Here is a 15,908-nt window from a genome sequence, read left to right on the forward strand (position 1 = left end):
ATTGACTCTATACCCCCAGCTCCATCAGTGACCAGTGCTGTCTCTACTTTTAGGATAACTGGCCTTGGGTGGAGTGGCTAGTCTGGGATCACAAGGTCAGCAAATATAAATCATTCAGGTGAAGAGTAAGCCTAAAGCACTGGTCTTTTTAGCACATACTAAGAAGCTAAGTTAGTTAAATAATAAAACAGTTAATAGTAAAAAAGGTATTGATGCTGTAAGCTTACATTTAACCTTACACTAAGAAATCCCTACAAGCTTCATCTACCTGTTTGTTTTTTTCTGTGTTCTCCTATAGCATAACAAATGATGGAGGGTGAACAGAGCTGCTGCCTTCTTTCTGGGTAGTTCTGAGAACATAAGAGTGCTGGGTCCAGAGAGTGGCAAAGCTCCAGTCAGTAAACTGAGTCTTTGGATAAGGTTTGAAGTCAGTACTGACATCAAGAGTTAAGAAGACTCATATTCAGAAATTCCCTATACAGCATAGCTTGATGTAACTTTAATGTTGAGTATTTTTCACAGTTTAGATATGACTTTGTACTTAGATCATACACATATATTTTAATGATTTATTTTTATGTAATTGCTTTAAAATTAACGTCGCTGCTAGTTCTTGATGTCATTGAAAAAGATCTTTACTTAAGATCTTTTAAAATTAAGATTAAAAGCATTTTAACAAAATGGAAAATGTTAATTCAAATGATTATTTTAAAATAACCTTTGCTTTAAATATAAAATTAATGTATACTCTAAACAGAAAACATGATAAACAGAAAAAGGTATCTAAACAAACAAAAAAAAATCACAAAAATCACCAACACTGTCAAGGTTAACATTGCCTACTGGTCTTTTCCCTATGCATATTCAACAAATTTATTGAGTTTCTATGTGCTAGAGATACTTCCTAGGGATTAGCAGTATAGCAGTGAAAAGACACGAGTTCTCTCCAAAAGCCAAAACTTCCCTGTTGTCAGAGAGCTTATTTACATTCAAGCCAGGGGTAAGATTACAAATTGGAATACTGTGAAGGAAACAGGGCGATGAGATAAACTCTTTGAAATTGGCAGTTATTTTACAGGAAGTAGTCAGTATAGCTTTTCCACCCTCCCTCCCCAACCTTTTTAAAATGGTATTATACTCTAGAAATTATTTGGAAGCTTGGGTTTTTAATTTAGTTATATGTATATGTTACATAGAAAATTCTCACAGTATATTCTAGGTTTAAAAAGCAAGGTACCCATTAGTTTTGCTTAGGGGAGTACTCTTTGAACTTAACAATGTGTGCTATTTAAGTAGTCACTATAAATTTTTATATGGAAAACTTATAAACATTAACTTCATTTAATAGGTCTGCCTCACTCATAAGTGTAAGTACAACTTTTAAAAAGCATTTCCCTGGTCTTCAGGAATGGTCTCCTTTCTTTTCATAATGTCTTTCTAAGTTGGGACAGAGGATTGATATTTCAGTGGCATTTTCAAGAAAGAAATAGGTTAGTTTGAGTTCTGTTACATGAAAAGGTTCTAGTATAAAGGATAAGTAGGAGAAAAATATTAGGATAAATCATGGCTGTTTAAGTTTAAAATGGTCAAGTATTGGCAAATTTTATGTGCTCCAACTTGCTAGAAAAAGGAGGGTAGTGAAGGAGAATTGAAGGTCACTAGCTGTGCTTGATAAGCCAGATGGTATTATTTATTTATTTATTTTAGAACTATATAAATTCAAAGTGGGAAGAAACTATAGAAACTATCTGGTACAATTTCTGCATTTTATAGACAATCTGATCCTGTGCCCCATTTTAAGAGCAGATGCAAGTCAAATAGTAATCTGTATACTGGAAATTTGGAATTTGGGTGGATAAAATGGTATAGAAAAGTAGAAAATATTTAAGGTTCTTTTCCGAACTTGCTAGAGGAAGGGAAACTTTTAGACAGATTTCAGGAATTTTAGCTTAAATAGCTCAGTGCCAAGATCAGTGGTGCCTAAACTTTGCTGTACATTTAGAATCAGCAGTCCCCAGGCCATGGCCAATTCCAATTAAATTACCATTTTTGGGTGGAGGCAAGTGTCAGTAATATTTAGAGATTCCCTGGTAATTCCAGTGTGGAGCCAGGTTTGTGAACCATTGGCCAAGATGAGAATATTATCTTAACAATGGAGCAATAGGAAATAGAGGAACTGTTCTAAAAAATAGTTTGAAAGTTTTACTGAGAACTTTTGTAGGATAAGATAGAATGACCTAAAATTTCATTCTTCGAAATAGATTCTGTTATATTTCAAATTAGTGGGATTTTCATGCAGAGGTAAAGATATAAGAAATTAGGTAGCATTTTCTAAGCTTGTTATCCATTTAAACATGAAATGTATTTTACTTAATTGGTTACAAGAATTAAGAATAAAACTAGTATTTATTATAATATATGATAGTAGTCAGAGCCAAAATGTTCTTAGTTATAGAACTTAGTAGGACTATGTTTGAGAGTATTTGTTGAACCCAGATTAAAAAGTAAAAATACCAGTATTCAGAACCTTATAAATCTACATCCAGCCTTTATTAGTAAACACTTTCTATAGTACTTTCACAGTGGCACAATATGAACCTGAAAAAGAGTATTGATACTAATATTGTTTTATGAATTTTTACTGAAACATTGCCTCCTCATAGTATTCTTTAATGATAAGACTTTTCTTGTCCCCAATTTAATTAACTCATAAATAGTAATGGGATTCAACTGTCTTTACTATTACATGATTGGTTTACCTTTGATTTTTTTTCATGAAAGAAAAATATAGGATGAAGTGACAAAATAAATGTCTGTTGCAGTCAACATTTGAGAATATATTTGTTTAAATATTTTATACTTCATCCATTCAACAAGTATTTATTGAGTACCCGCCTACTCTGAAGCATTTCTGCTTGTATACGTTCTAGGAATTTGAGCAGAATGTTTTCTAGAGTTTCTAGTACTTCTGTGAAATCAGATAAACCGATTTGACTTGACTTCTTAAAATCCATTAAAAGAATCCTAAAACCACATGCTAACTGCAGAGCTTGGTTTACAGTTTTACCAAAATTCGTGGAAAGTGTGCTTGAATCACAGTCAAGAGACATAGGTTCAAGTATTGACTTAAACAGTCAGCTTGTTGAAAGGAAGTCATTTTAATGCTTTGTGCCTCAGTTTCTTCATTTGTGAAAAGATGCTATTGAACTAGATGACTTTTTTAGAGTACTTGTAGCTCGAATGTTTTATAGTTTCTATATTGTAATTTTTGTAGGGGAAATATGATAGGAGAAATATACATTCTAAAGAATTTTTTGAGCAGTTTTTGTTAGAAGATTTGCATATTGGTGTCTATATCAGAGAGGATTAGTATTGAGGTTTATGACTAGGAGACTTTATTTAGAGATTGTGATAAAGACTTTCAATTTAGAATTATGTATCATTTAGGACAGGTGTCTTCTGCAGGTGGTACTAAGGGAGGCTGTAACTATGGATCTGCAAAATCATATAAGAGTTTTTCTTAGGTGCTCATGGCCAACGATATTTAGTTGTGTTCCCTTGAACCATTAATGAAATTATGCTTCTCATAGCTTCAGATGCTTTGAGATTCTTAACACTTCTTTCATAGAAATCATATAAGTTCATTCATACAGTCCATTTGGCAAACACTTATGGTACCAGGCAGTTACTAATCATTGAAGATACAAAGAGATACAAGACTGTTCCTAGCTCAACCTGAGTGGGGGAGACAAGCAAAAATAGATAATTGCAGAGGAGTAGAGGCACAATAGAGTTCAGCTAGGAGAGGGTGTGAAATAGGTAGAAGTATATTCAGGATCTTTTAGAGTTGGTGATTAATTTTTTAAAGAAATATTACAGTTTTATGGGGTGAGTTGTTGAGTAGAGGTTGGGGACAAGGATACTGATTAAGAAGAAAAAAGGAACATAAGGTATAGGAAATGGAGAAGGGTTACATTGGAAGGACATTTAAAAAGCAGAATTTGAGATTGATGATTTTATTGGATTTGGAAGGTGGAAGAACCTATAAAAGGCACTGGGATCGAAGGTGCTGTGATGTTGTCTTTTCTCAGAATAGACAGTATTATTATCTTTTAGAGAAAGTGTCTGATGAGATGTTTGAAAACAAAAGAAAAACAAAATTAAGATGTACACACTGGATTTTTCTCCATATATCTTGATTTATGATGTATCTTTTCTTCAGTGTTAGCCCCAGAAAGGACAGGCATTGGCACACATTAAAATACATCATCTTAATCACTTGATTGTGTTATAAAGCTGGATTAAAATGTGATCCAATAACCTTTTATTAAAATGTTCTATAAATCGTTTTGCCCAAAACCTCTTTTTAAATTGTAACTTCAACAGTATTCCACAAGATGGCACTAAAAGCCTGAAGAAAAACAGGGTAGGCTTTAAAAGATAAGTTTATTTAAAACACACACAGAAACTGATGAACTAGGAATCTTTGATGGATTATTATTGTTGTTCTAGTGGGATATTAGGAGAATGTGCCGTTTCCTCACGTAATCAGACATCTGACAATTCGTTATAAACTTATGTGGCATATGGTTTTAGGGTATCTGTGATCTTGAAATAAGTTTTGAATCCTGTTTCATTTGGAAAGAGATAAAATTTATTTCTGTTCAGTGATTTATGACTTTTGTAATACTGATTGAATATTGAAAACTTCATGTTTTGTTCTTGCTTTTAGCTCTGTTTTAGATTTTGGTGACTAGACACTTTTTTTTTTTTCTTTCAGTTAGAACCCTAATGTGATGTTAACTTTGGTAAGATTATAGCGTCTGTTTTCCCTATAACAGAATAGATTTTTTTTTGTTGACGAATGAAGAAATGCAAACAGTAAAAAAAAGTCTTTGATAAGGGATTTGCTGTGGCAAACTCCAAATCATGCTTGCAAAATTTCTCTTTCCTTCCCAACATACACATGTACATACACTGCATTCTGCCATTGAGTTATATAATCAGCTATATAGGCACTAACTTTTGCCACTGAGTTATATAATCAGGTGTATAATATGAACTGTGGTCTAATGAGCTACGTACAGAAAGAGAAGTTGGTATGCATTTCATTTTTCTATATATTTTTCGCAGAGTTTTGAAATCTGACCTATGAAGTAAAGATTTGCATTCATATTTTGTTTGAATAAAAACCTAGTATTGAAGATAATGAGATTCCAAGCTGTTATGTGGGTTTAGAAATTAGGTTAAATTACTTTTCAAAATTGCAGAAAATATTGAATTTAGTAATGGTAAGGAAAACTGTTAAGCTGTCATAACTAACTTTTTAAAAAAGTGAGTAGAATTAAGAGCCCTGAATTTGGATTAGCAGTTTTAATTAGTGTGATATTTTAGATAATTTAAAAGTAGTGGTTAAATACAAAATTAGTAGTCTCTCTTTTTTTCCTCCTAAACTTGAATACCATCCCTTGAGTGATGAACTGTTAAGTGGAAAATTTCTTGGTAAAGTTATAGTCTAGTTCCTTAGAAACCATAAACATACTGGGAATGTATTATAATGCCTTACATTTGAGGGCTCAAATTGTTTTACAGAGCTGAATCCCCAATTCCCATAAAATCTTTTTTGTTGTATTGTGAGGAAAAGTAGCTTGGCTAAATCAAAGATGTTGACTTAAATCTCTAATATGATTGTTTTTCTTCATTTTTCATAAAGTTACATTTCTCATGTACATTTATGTGCATGGTCATGTAGCTTTATCTCAGACATGATCAAAATACAAAAATAGACTGGGTGGTATTATATGCAACCTTATTGCGTGTTGTGACTGCCGGAAAAACACAGCCTCTAACACATTGAATTCTGCTTGGTTTATTACATTAAGAAAACATTGAATATTTATGCCTGTTTTTGATATAGCACCTGAGGCAGTGATATGTGTTAAGATGTTTTATTTTTAGTGAAGAAAATATGGTTCTAATATATAAAAAATGTATTGAATTTAAACAAATCTCAGTTGTTGCATTTGTCTCTTGGCGTACATGCAGGCTCTCCCTTGTGACAGTTTTCTATCCTGCGGAAGCCACCCTTTATTGCTTTAACCTGTTGTGCATTTTCCCGATTCAATATTTTTACTTTTGCTTTGCTTTATATTTGTAACCCTATTCCCCCAATGTCTAAATCTGAAATTCTACCTATTCTCTCATATTTTCCAAATGCCACCTCTTCCATCAGATGTGAACCCACCGTCTGATGCCTTCCTTCTGTTTGCATCACCCTTATGTTCTGCCGTGCTTTGTCATTTCTTACTTATTCATCTGATCCTTCCTATTACTTAACTGTTTGAGGGAAGAGCTATATTTTACTCATTTGTGTTCCTGTATGACCTAGTATGGGAATTTTTTACATAGTGAGAATTTAAAAAATTGTTAAATGGAATTTTTTTTTTTGGGAAAGATAAGGTTATAGAGCTTTGAAAGTAGGCAGGTTAGTTTCTGATGATAGTATGGGAGAGAGATTTGATTTATTCATTTTTTACCTTTTATGCTTTTGTTTTCTCCTCTTTGTTATTCCAATTCATCACTTTAATTGTAGTTTTTTCTCCAGCTTTAATTCTGGGGTGACGCTGATATACTTTTTGCTTAGTTGATTACTGTTGACAGCAAGTTGTGTGGCAGCACATTTGGTAGCCTGTAGTTGTTAACAAATTATTTTTGGATTTTCAGGTTTTAGAGAGCATTTATATCACTATTAATGTGACTATGTATTTATTAATTACTATGTGACATAAAATTTATTATAAAAATGTTTTAAACATTTTTAAGGCTGAAATATTTTATCCCAGACTTAGTTTGAATATCTAAGATTATTCTAATTTTTTTCTTAAATCACGTGTTTAAATATGGTATAAGAAGTTTCATTTGGTATTCATTTTCCCCAATTTTACCTTGTAATTTTTAAATAGGAAACCTTTTGTTTGTTTTGTTTATGTAAAATTTGGCCTCACACCTATGTATTGGTTCTATTTTAGGTTAAGAATTATGTATTTTTGTACATCTCCCACCCTAGGAAATCAGTTTCTATTAAATTATGGAGTAATTGTGTTAAGAATATGCAATCTGGATGCTTCTGTTTATTTTTCTAATTTACATGTATAAAATATTCCTAAATCAGTTCATATTGTTATCTCTAATTAAAATAAAGAAATGTTTTACTAAGAGTTTGTGGAAAATTTTGACTATTGAAACAAGAACATATTGTCTTTTCCTTTCCTTTTGTCTTATATTTATTTTTTGGCAATTAACTGTAAATTAATTTTAGTATGATCAGTGATTACTATCTACGGTGTGCCTTGGCACTGTGGAGCAGCATGATGCAGAATGAAGAGAAATCTCAGTTCTCAAGAAGTGCACAGTCTGATTGAGCAGGCATCCCTAACAGCGATGAAACGTTTAGACAATGATTAGGTAGAAGCAGAGCTTTACAGACTGCTAGTTCAGTGGGACTAAAAAGAACATGGTGATCGGGATTCTAGTCAGAAGGGGGTTTGAATAAGTTCCAGTTCAGATGTATATTTTCACATAGAAGCTATGAAATTGTTTTAAAGGAGAGGATATTTTATAGGCAAATAATGTTACATGGGGGCATTTGTTTTAGATTTAATTCTATTTTGTATGCTACATTTCTTTTTCTGATTTTCTAGGTTTTATTCCTTTCCTTAGTCCAGGTTTCTTACACTTCAGAGTGTCAGGTGTTCCATGTCAGTTCTTTGAAATTATATGGGGTTGTATGCTTTATGTGATACTAATTGCTTAGTTCTTCAGGAAAGAATAGCATTTGACATACATATACAGATTGTACTCCTTTTACAGAGTCATCATGTTTTTGAAATGTACACTTGTGAGATACTTATAAATTATGTTTTTTCTTTGGCTTTCTTAATAAATTTGGATATTTGTTTCACTGTCATTTTGAGAGAGACCGAGACAGAGAGAGAGACACACACAAAGAGAGAGAAAGAATACATGTTTGCCCTTTACAGGTGAAACAAAACAAAACAAAACAAAACAAACAAAAACTAGGCATGAAGAGACTAAGTTGCTGAGGGTTAATAATGGAATTGCAGCTAAAAATCCGAGTATCTTTACCTTCTTATTAATCAATTAGGCACTATATGGAGAACCTCAGCATGGTGTTATATGTCATTGACATTTATGCTTTTAAAATGAAAGTAATCATTGCAGTCTATTTTAATTTCTAGCTTGGCTCTATTTCTGATTAAAAAAATCATAACAGTTTTTGTAATCTTCAAATATTTTGTCTTGAATGATATCAACTGCATTTATTTGCTCATATTACTGCAGACTGCAGAATTCCTAGGGAGGCAGTGTTGCCATGTCCTCACTTGGGCCTTATTTCCTCCCCTCCCTTAGCTTACAGTATTTGAAGCTGGTATTTCAAATGTCTGTGGACTTTTAGGGAAAGAGATTGCCAGGAAGTTCAGACCTCCTCTTCCATTTCATGTCTCACTTTCATTTCATATTTCCATTGGATGCACGGAGGCTGCCTGTTGATAGGCTAGTTGGTAACCTTCCCTTCCACACGTGTGAGTTTTAACCAAGTCTGTGTGGCAGCACCACTGTCCAGGGTGCTAAATGGATTCATGTGTTGTAGATAAACCCCTTTGGGAATGTAGCTCCCACTGTTAGGACCCCGGATTTCTTACTGCACTCATAGTAGCTGATTGCAGGCTGACTCAGTGATAGCTATGTCATTGACCTTTTTTTCTCAGTGTATTTTATGAGTTAGTACAGAAGAGGGATTTTTCCTTTCCAAGCATTTTTGATTGTGCAGGTTTGATATTTATGAGTTTGCCTTCTCTTTTAAGTTTATTGGAATTTACATTTAAACAGTCAACTATTTTCTTGAGTTTTAGATTTGTTCTATTTTTTAGCTTGAAAGTACTAATAGGGAATAATTTTATAGTTAATTTTACAAATATAACATGTAAGTTAAACTCTAAAAGATATCTGAGCAGGGCTCTTTTTACAAATAAAAAATATGCCCCACAATAAAATAGTCTAGAATGTCTCTATTTGAAAAATATACTGTTCTTTGATCTCTGACAAAAACAATCAATGGGGAAAGGATTTCCTATTTAATAAATGGTGCTGGGAAAACTGGCCACCCATATGCAGAAAGCTGGATCCCTTCTTTACACCTTATACAAAAATTAACCCAAGATGGATTAAAGACTTAAACATAAGACTTAAAACCATGGGCCGGGCGCGGTGGCTCAAGCCTGTAATCCCAGCACTTTGGGAGGCCGAGACGGGCGGATCACGAGGTCAGGAGTTCGAGACCATCCTGGCTAACACGGTGAAACCCCGTCTCTACTAAAAAATACAAAAAACTAGCCGGGCGAGGTGGTGGGCGCCTGTAGTCCCGGCTACTCGGGAGGCTGAGGCAGGAGAATGGCGTAAAAACCCGGGAGGCGGAGCTTGCAGTGAGCTGAGATCCGGCCACTGCACTCCACCCTGGGCGACATAGCGAGACTCCGTCTCAAAAAAATAAATAAATAAATAAATAAATAAATAAAACCATGAAAACCCTAGAAGAAAAGCTAGGCAATACCATTCAGGACATAGGCCTGGGCAAAACTTCATGATTAAGACACCAAAAGCAATGGCAACAAAAACCAAAATAGACAAATGGGATCTGATTAAACTAAAGAGCTTCTGCACAGCAAAAGAAACTATCATCAGAGTGAAAAGGCAACCTACAGAATGGGAGAAAATTTTTGCAATCTACCATCTGGCAAAGAGCTAATATCCAGATTCTACAAAGAAATTAAACAAATTTACAAGAAAAAAAAAAAAAAGCAACCCCATCAAAAAGTGGGCGAAGGATATGAACAGACACTTCTGAAAAGAAAACATTTATGCAGCCAACAGACATATGAAAAAAAGCTCATCATCACTGGTCATTAGAGAAATGCAAATCAAAACCACAGTGAGATACCATCTCACACCAGTTAGGATGGCGATCATTAAAAAGTCAGGAAACAACAGATGCTGGAGAGGTTATGGAGAAATAGGAACGCTTTTACACTGTTGGTGGGAGTGTAAATTAGTTTAACCATTATGGAAGACGGTGTGGCAATTCCTCAAGGATCTAGAGCTAGAAATACCATTTGACCCAGCAATCCCATTACTGGGTATATACCCAAAGGATTGTAAATCATTCTATACAGACACATGCACACGTATGTTTATTGTGGCGCTATTCACAATAGCAAAGACTTGGAAGCAATCCAAATGCACATCAAGTATAGACTGTATAAAGAAAATGTGGCACATATACACCATGGAATACTATGCAGCCATAAAAAAGGGTGAGTTCATGTCCTTTTCAGGTACATGGATGAAGCTGGCAACCATCATTCACAGCAAACTAACACAAGAACGGAAAACCAAACACTGCATGTTCTCACTTACAAGTGGGAGTTGAACAATGAGAACACATGGAAGGGAACATCATACACTGGGGCTTATTGAGGGGTGGGGGCTAGGGGAGGGATAGCATTAGGAAAAATACCTAATGTAGATGACGGGTTGATGGGTGCAGCAAACCACCATGCCACGTATACACCTAGTAACAAACCTGCGCATTCTGCACATGTACCCCAGAACTCTAAGTATAATAAAAAATAAAAAGAAAAAATAAAAATATACTGTTCTTTAATTGACCAGATAATTTTTGTGTATTTCCTTCGTATTTTTGTTATTTTAATTACTGTAAAATGACTTAAAACAGTAGTTCCTTTTTGTGTATATAAATGTATTTGAGGTTAATTTGAATTAAAAATCAAATGGCTAACTTGTTATGTGTCTATAATAATGTCTTGATTAACTAGTGTGGCAGGGGAGTGGGTATCTGAATTGTAAAAGTTTACTAGTTAACTGAAGCTTTATCTGATTGTGCAGTGAAGTTGCATAGGAAATGGATGCTGACATTGGGTTTAGGGATTTGTCTGTCAGGCTCTTCTTCAAATCCACATAACCTCCATTCTGTATCATTAGAAAGAAAGCATTTTATCATATACAGAAATTTAGATTCATAATCAGATCATTAATTGTAACAGCAATCCACTTTGAAGGAAGCTTCTTAGAATGACAGAACTAAATTTATGAGCCTTTTCTGGAGCCACTGTTTCTTAGTTGAGCGCTGAGATTTTTTTAGCAGTTGATGTCTTCTGCTCAGGGCTCCAAAGTTGATTGTGACCCAGAAGTTGTTGAGGTGTTCTTCCCTTATTATCTGTTGTGAGACAGATTTTAGAATGTTATTAAATATTCTAAATGTAAAATGTATATATCTGTGATATGTCTGTATGATAGGTTTAGGTAGTCACTTTTTTTTCTTTTGTTGAACATTAGCATTTTTTTCAACCTTCTTGACATGCAAGGAATTGAGCATAAAATCTGAATATTCAAACTAGCTAGTTTTCTTCCCTAGTTGTTAGTCTTAATGGTTGGCTATTTCCTAATTTCCTGTGAACTTTTCTGGTTTCTGTTGGTTTGTTTCCTTGGTCAGAATTGTACCAGGTAGATGTGACTGTTAAGACAAATGATCATTTATTTCCATGCAGGTAGAATTTTAACAGCTACAATTACTATAATTATGATTTTTTTTTTCTTAAAGGAAGAATTCAGGGAACTTCGAGAACAGCCAAGTGACCCTCAAGCTGAACAAGAGCTTATTAATAGTATTGAACAAGTATATTTTTCTGCGGATTCATTTGATGTTGTTAAATATGAGCTGGAGGTAAACAGAATTTCATTAAAACATAACTAAGGCGTATTTTGTTCAGTGATTGGATTTGTGAGATTTGGATGTTTTTTTGAGGCATTTATATATTTTTGGTACCAGAATAGGTCTGTGATTACCACATTGTGATTAAATCAACTGTCAGCATTGTTTGGTGATGAAATTATTATTTTTTAGATGTAACTTTAAATACAGCCGTTCAGGGAAACATTTCTGTATTTTTGATTTTCAATTGTTAGCATTTAATGTGTTAGTATGCTGTTTCTATCCTATTTTATATTGTCTATGTTTAGAGAAGCTTAGACTTTTAATTATGAAATATGTATTTACATAATTGTTTAGTGATGATAAAAATTCTTATACCATAGTGTTTATAATACTGACATTTTAAATTTATAGAACTTTAACAAAAGCCAGAATAGTGAAATTTAGTTTTAGATACAACCAAATGCCGTATGCATATATACTTTATATGCATTATTCACAGTCAGTCCCCAACTCAGTTTGAGGTTTCATCAATCAGTTGACTGAGAGTGTTTCCCTGTATACACAATGGTATGCATTTTTTGGTTAGTTTCCCATACTGTCCTCTGAAAGCTGATGTAATCCAGAATGTAGTCTAACAATGGTCACACAGTAGTATTTATGGTTTGTAATATTCCAGAGGAGAACTCTGTTTTGAGTTCTGTCATAAACAAATAGAGATATATCTGTGGATGGTAGAGTTGGGGTTAGGTTAGTTACTTTCTCACATTCTCCTGACATAGGCTGTGGCAGCAGTGTCCGTTGGCCTAGGGTCTGGAGTCCCAAGTGGTAGTGGGGTTTCTCAGAAGGCAGAGCAGCAGCAGTGGAGGTAACAAGGCTGATGAGGGATGGAACCAGAGGGCTAAAGATGTATAGGTTTTTGTGGTTGGAGCCTAGGAGGGAGGTTGGGAGAACAGGCAGCATGGAGGGCAGTGGGATGTGACATGTTTTGTATGCAGAGTTTGTAGTTCACTAGTCAGAAGGGTCCAGGTAAATGAAACCAAATTCAACAATTTATTTTTTCCTTTTCATTCATGAATTTTTTTTCTGCAGAAGCTTCCACCTGTTCTCAATTTGCAAGAATTAGAGGCGTACAGAGACAAATTGAAACAACAGCAAGCTGCAGTAAGTAAAAAAAAACACATTTCTTTCTGACAAAACTCTAGATGAAACACAACAGAGAGGTATAATGTTGGCAGATTTATGGTTTTAACTAATAATTAACATAGAAACAAATCTTGTTATTTAATATGACTGATTCAAATGATGCATTTATATTAAAAATTTAATGCATATGGTTTTCCTTATGTTACCTTGATAGATTTGCTTCTAGAGCTTGGAATTTTCTCTCTGGAATCCTAAATGTGATCAAAGAACTTTGAACTTTGTTTTAGATTAGTAAGTACCTTTAGGCTCCTTGTCATACACATATGATTTCCCTATCCATAGTTTCGTAACTGAGTATTCCTTTTTGTTTTTTGAGACAGGGTCTTGCTGTGTTGCCCAGGCTAGAGTGCGGTTGCGTGATCATGGCTCACTGCAGCCTATCCCTCCTGGACTCAAATAATCCTCCCACCTCAGCCTCCTGAGTAGTTGGGATTAGAGGCATGTGCCACTAGTCTGGCTATTTTTTTAATGTTTTGTAGAGATGACATCTCACTATGTTGCCCAGGGTGTTCTCGAACTCGGGCTTAAGCGATTCTCCTGTCTCAGCCTCCCAAAGCACTGAGATTACAGCCGCAAGCCACTATGCCTGGCCCTGTAATGGAGTATTCTCTCGGAATAAAGGTCCCCCTGAGATTCAGAAAGTCTGAGTTGTAGTCATTATTTATTTATGATGTTGAGTAAATGATTTAACCTCAGTGACTCCCTTTTATTTATCAGTAAAGTGATAGGTTACTTTACTAAGTAACCTAATAAAGAAAATGCAAGAATTTTCTTTAATGCTGTAAAATTCTCTGATTCTATAATTTCTTCATGTTAGGCTAAACCCACTTTATGAAATTTAAACTCTACTGTAGGTATTAATTAATGGTAGCATGTGGTCTTTTAATTTTTTTCAACAAAAGGACCAGTAGTAATAAATGTATCTGTTTGAATTTAAGATATGATTTTTAATAATACAACTGGCAAACAAAGGAAGGTATACTTTTCTATTACACTCAGAAGTTGCAGTGGGTGCTAGGGTCTGCTTGGAGGTAGCAGTGTTGGTGTAGGGCAGTCTTGGGCAGGAGAAGGGATTTGAGCTCTAGAGCAGTGGTTGCCAATTCTTTTGGTACCAGGGATCAGTTTTGTGGAAGACAATTTTTCCATGGACTGACAGGGGTGGGGTGGGGATGGTTTCAGAATGATTCGAGTGCATTTCATTTATTGTGTATTTTATTTCTATTATTATTACATCATAATGTATAATGAAATAATTATACAACTCAGCATAATGTAGAATCAGCGGAATCCCTAAGCTTGTTTTCCTGCAGTTAGACGGTCCCATCTGATGGGAGACAGTGACAGGTCATCAGGTGTTAGAGTCTCAAAAGGAGCACACAACCTAGATTCCTCGCATGTGCAGTTTACAGTAGGGATGGAGGTAGTGCTCTTATGAGAATCTAATGGCACCGCTGATCTGATGGGAGGTGGAGCTCAGGCTGTAATGCAAGTGATGGGGAGCGGCCATAAATACAGATGAAGCTTCGCTTGCTCACCTGCCACTCACTTCCTGCTGTGTAGCCTGGTTCCTCACAGGCCACGAACCAGTACTCTCTATTACTAGATAATCCTGTGGAACCTTTGGAATTCTTAAAATGATGTTTAAGATAACATTGATATTTCTTCATTAATTGAAGTCTAAAACTCATTTACAATTTGATTTTCTTAACCTTAATGGAATCCCTCTTTCTAGACAAAAACAATGAATGTATCTAAAAATTGATTTACATAATTTCAAAGATGCTTGAAGCAGATTAAGAAAATGTGAAAGGATTAATGCAGTAGTGTAGTAGGTGTGCAATGTTTTGTTCTCAGTTGGCCTGGGGAAGGGGAGCCAGTTGTGTTTCTGGAGCAAACATTCCCTAAATACTTTCTGTATGTCCTGCTTCATGCTACATGTGCTATCTCTGTTAGTGAAGTTGGCAGGGGCCCTGAAATGGTGGAATTAGAGCCTCATGTTCAAAATCATTATACTTCTAACCTGCATACATTAATATTATTCATGGAACAATACACACAACCTTAGATATCTTCATAGCGTTCCAAAAAACATGTTTTCAACTTTTCAGAAGTGGAGAACCAAACTACTTGCTTGTCTTCTTAGGCAGCATAAAGGATCTAAAGGATACAAGCAAGTTCTTTTTCCCAGATACTGTCTCCATAAATTCATTTGATTAAAAATCTGCTTAACAATTTCATCTTTTTCAATCAAATCCTATTCCCTTAAAGATGGTTACACTTTTTGGTTAATGTTAGGTAAATCAGATAATGATACTCATATTATTAACAATAATAATGACCATTTATTGAGTTTCTGTTAAGGACCAGGACCTGTGCTATGTGCTTTATTATATTACCTCTTTTACTAATTTCATAACCCAGGGAAATGTGTACGGCCATAGTATGCCAATATCTGCTCTAGAAGTTATTGGGGAGATCTATGGAATATTCTTTTAAAAATTCAAATATAAAATATCCTAGAAAGCATGAAGCTTATTCTTTTGCTTCCTTTGTTTGATTACATCTTCTTATAGGTATCTAAAAAAGTGGCAGATTTAATCCTTGAAAAACAGCCTGCTTACGTAAAGGTAGGATAATATTTGTTATTTTTTGTAGTAGAATTTTTAAATGTTTGAGTGATTTACACTTGAAACTGTCAAAATATTGTATTTTTTGTCAATAATTCTGTAGCAACATAATGACTCTTTGGGTGTGTTTGTGTGTGTGTATGTATGTACGTATGTATGTATATTTTTCTTTTCCATTTGGGGTAATTTACCAGATGGAAGAAGTGAAGGGTTTTTATATATGATTCTAAAGTGATCTCGGGTTTTTCAAACTTAAGAGCCAGTGA

The 15,908-nt window shown here is 34.5% G+C and overlaps 1 protein-coding gene across 2 annotated transcripts in view; it reads left to right on the forward strand.

The window, feature by feature from the left end:
- Positions 1-15,908, forward strand: part of LOC105475512 (VPS50 subunit of EARP/GARPII complex) — a 121,835-nt gene that overhangs the window by 8,492 nt on the left and 97,435 nt on the right. Inside the window, exons 3-5 of one of the 2 annotated variants that reach the window (XM_011730843.3) lie at positions 11,699-11,821; positions 12,905-12,973; positions 15,589-15,642. In XM_011730843.3, coding sequence (XP_011729145.1) covers positions 11,699-11,821; positions 12,905-12,973; positions 15,589-15,642 — 246 coding nt within the window. Of the gene's footprint in view, positions 1-11,698; positions 11,822-12,901; positions 12,974-15,588; positions 15,643-15,908 lie in introns of both variants that reach the window. The other variant, XM_011730842.3, reaches the window with a different exon arrangement.

The sequence above is a fragment of the Macaca nemestrina genome, chromosome 4 (genome assembly GCF_043159975.1).
Source record: "Macaca nemestrina isolate mMacNem1 chromosome 4, mMacNem.hap1, whole genome shotgun sequence".
Lineage (NCBI taxonomy): Eukaryota > Metazoa > Chordata > Mammalia > Primates > Cercopithecidae > Macaca > Macaca nemestrina.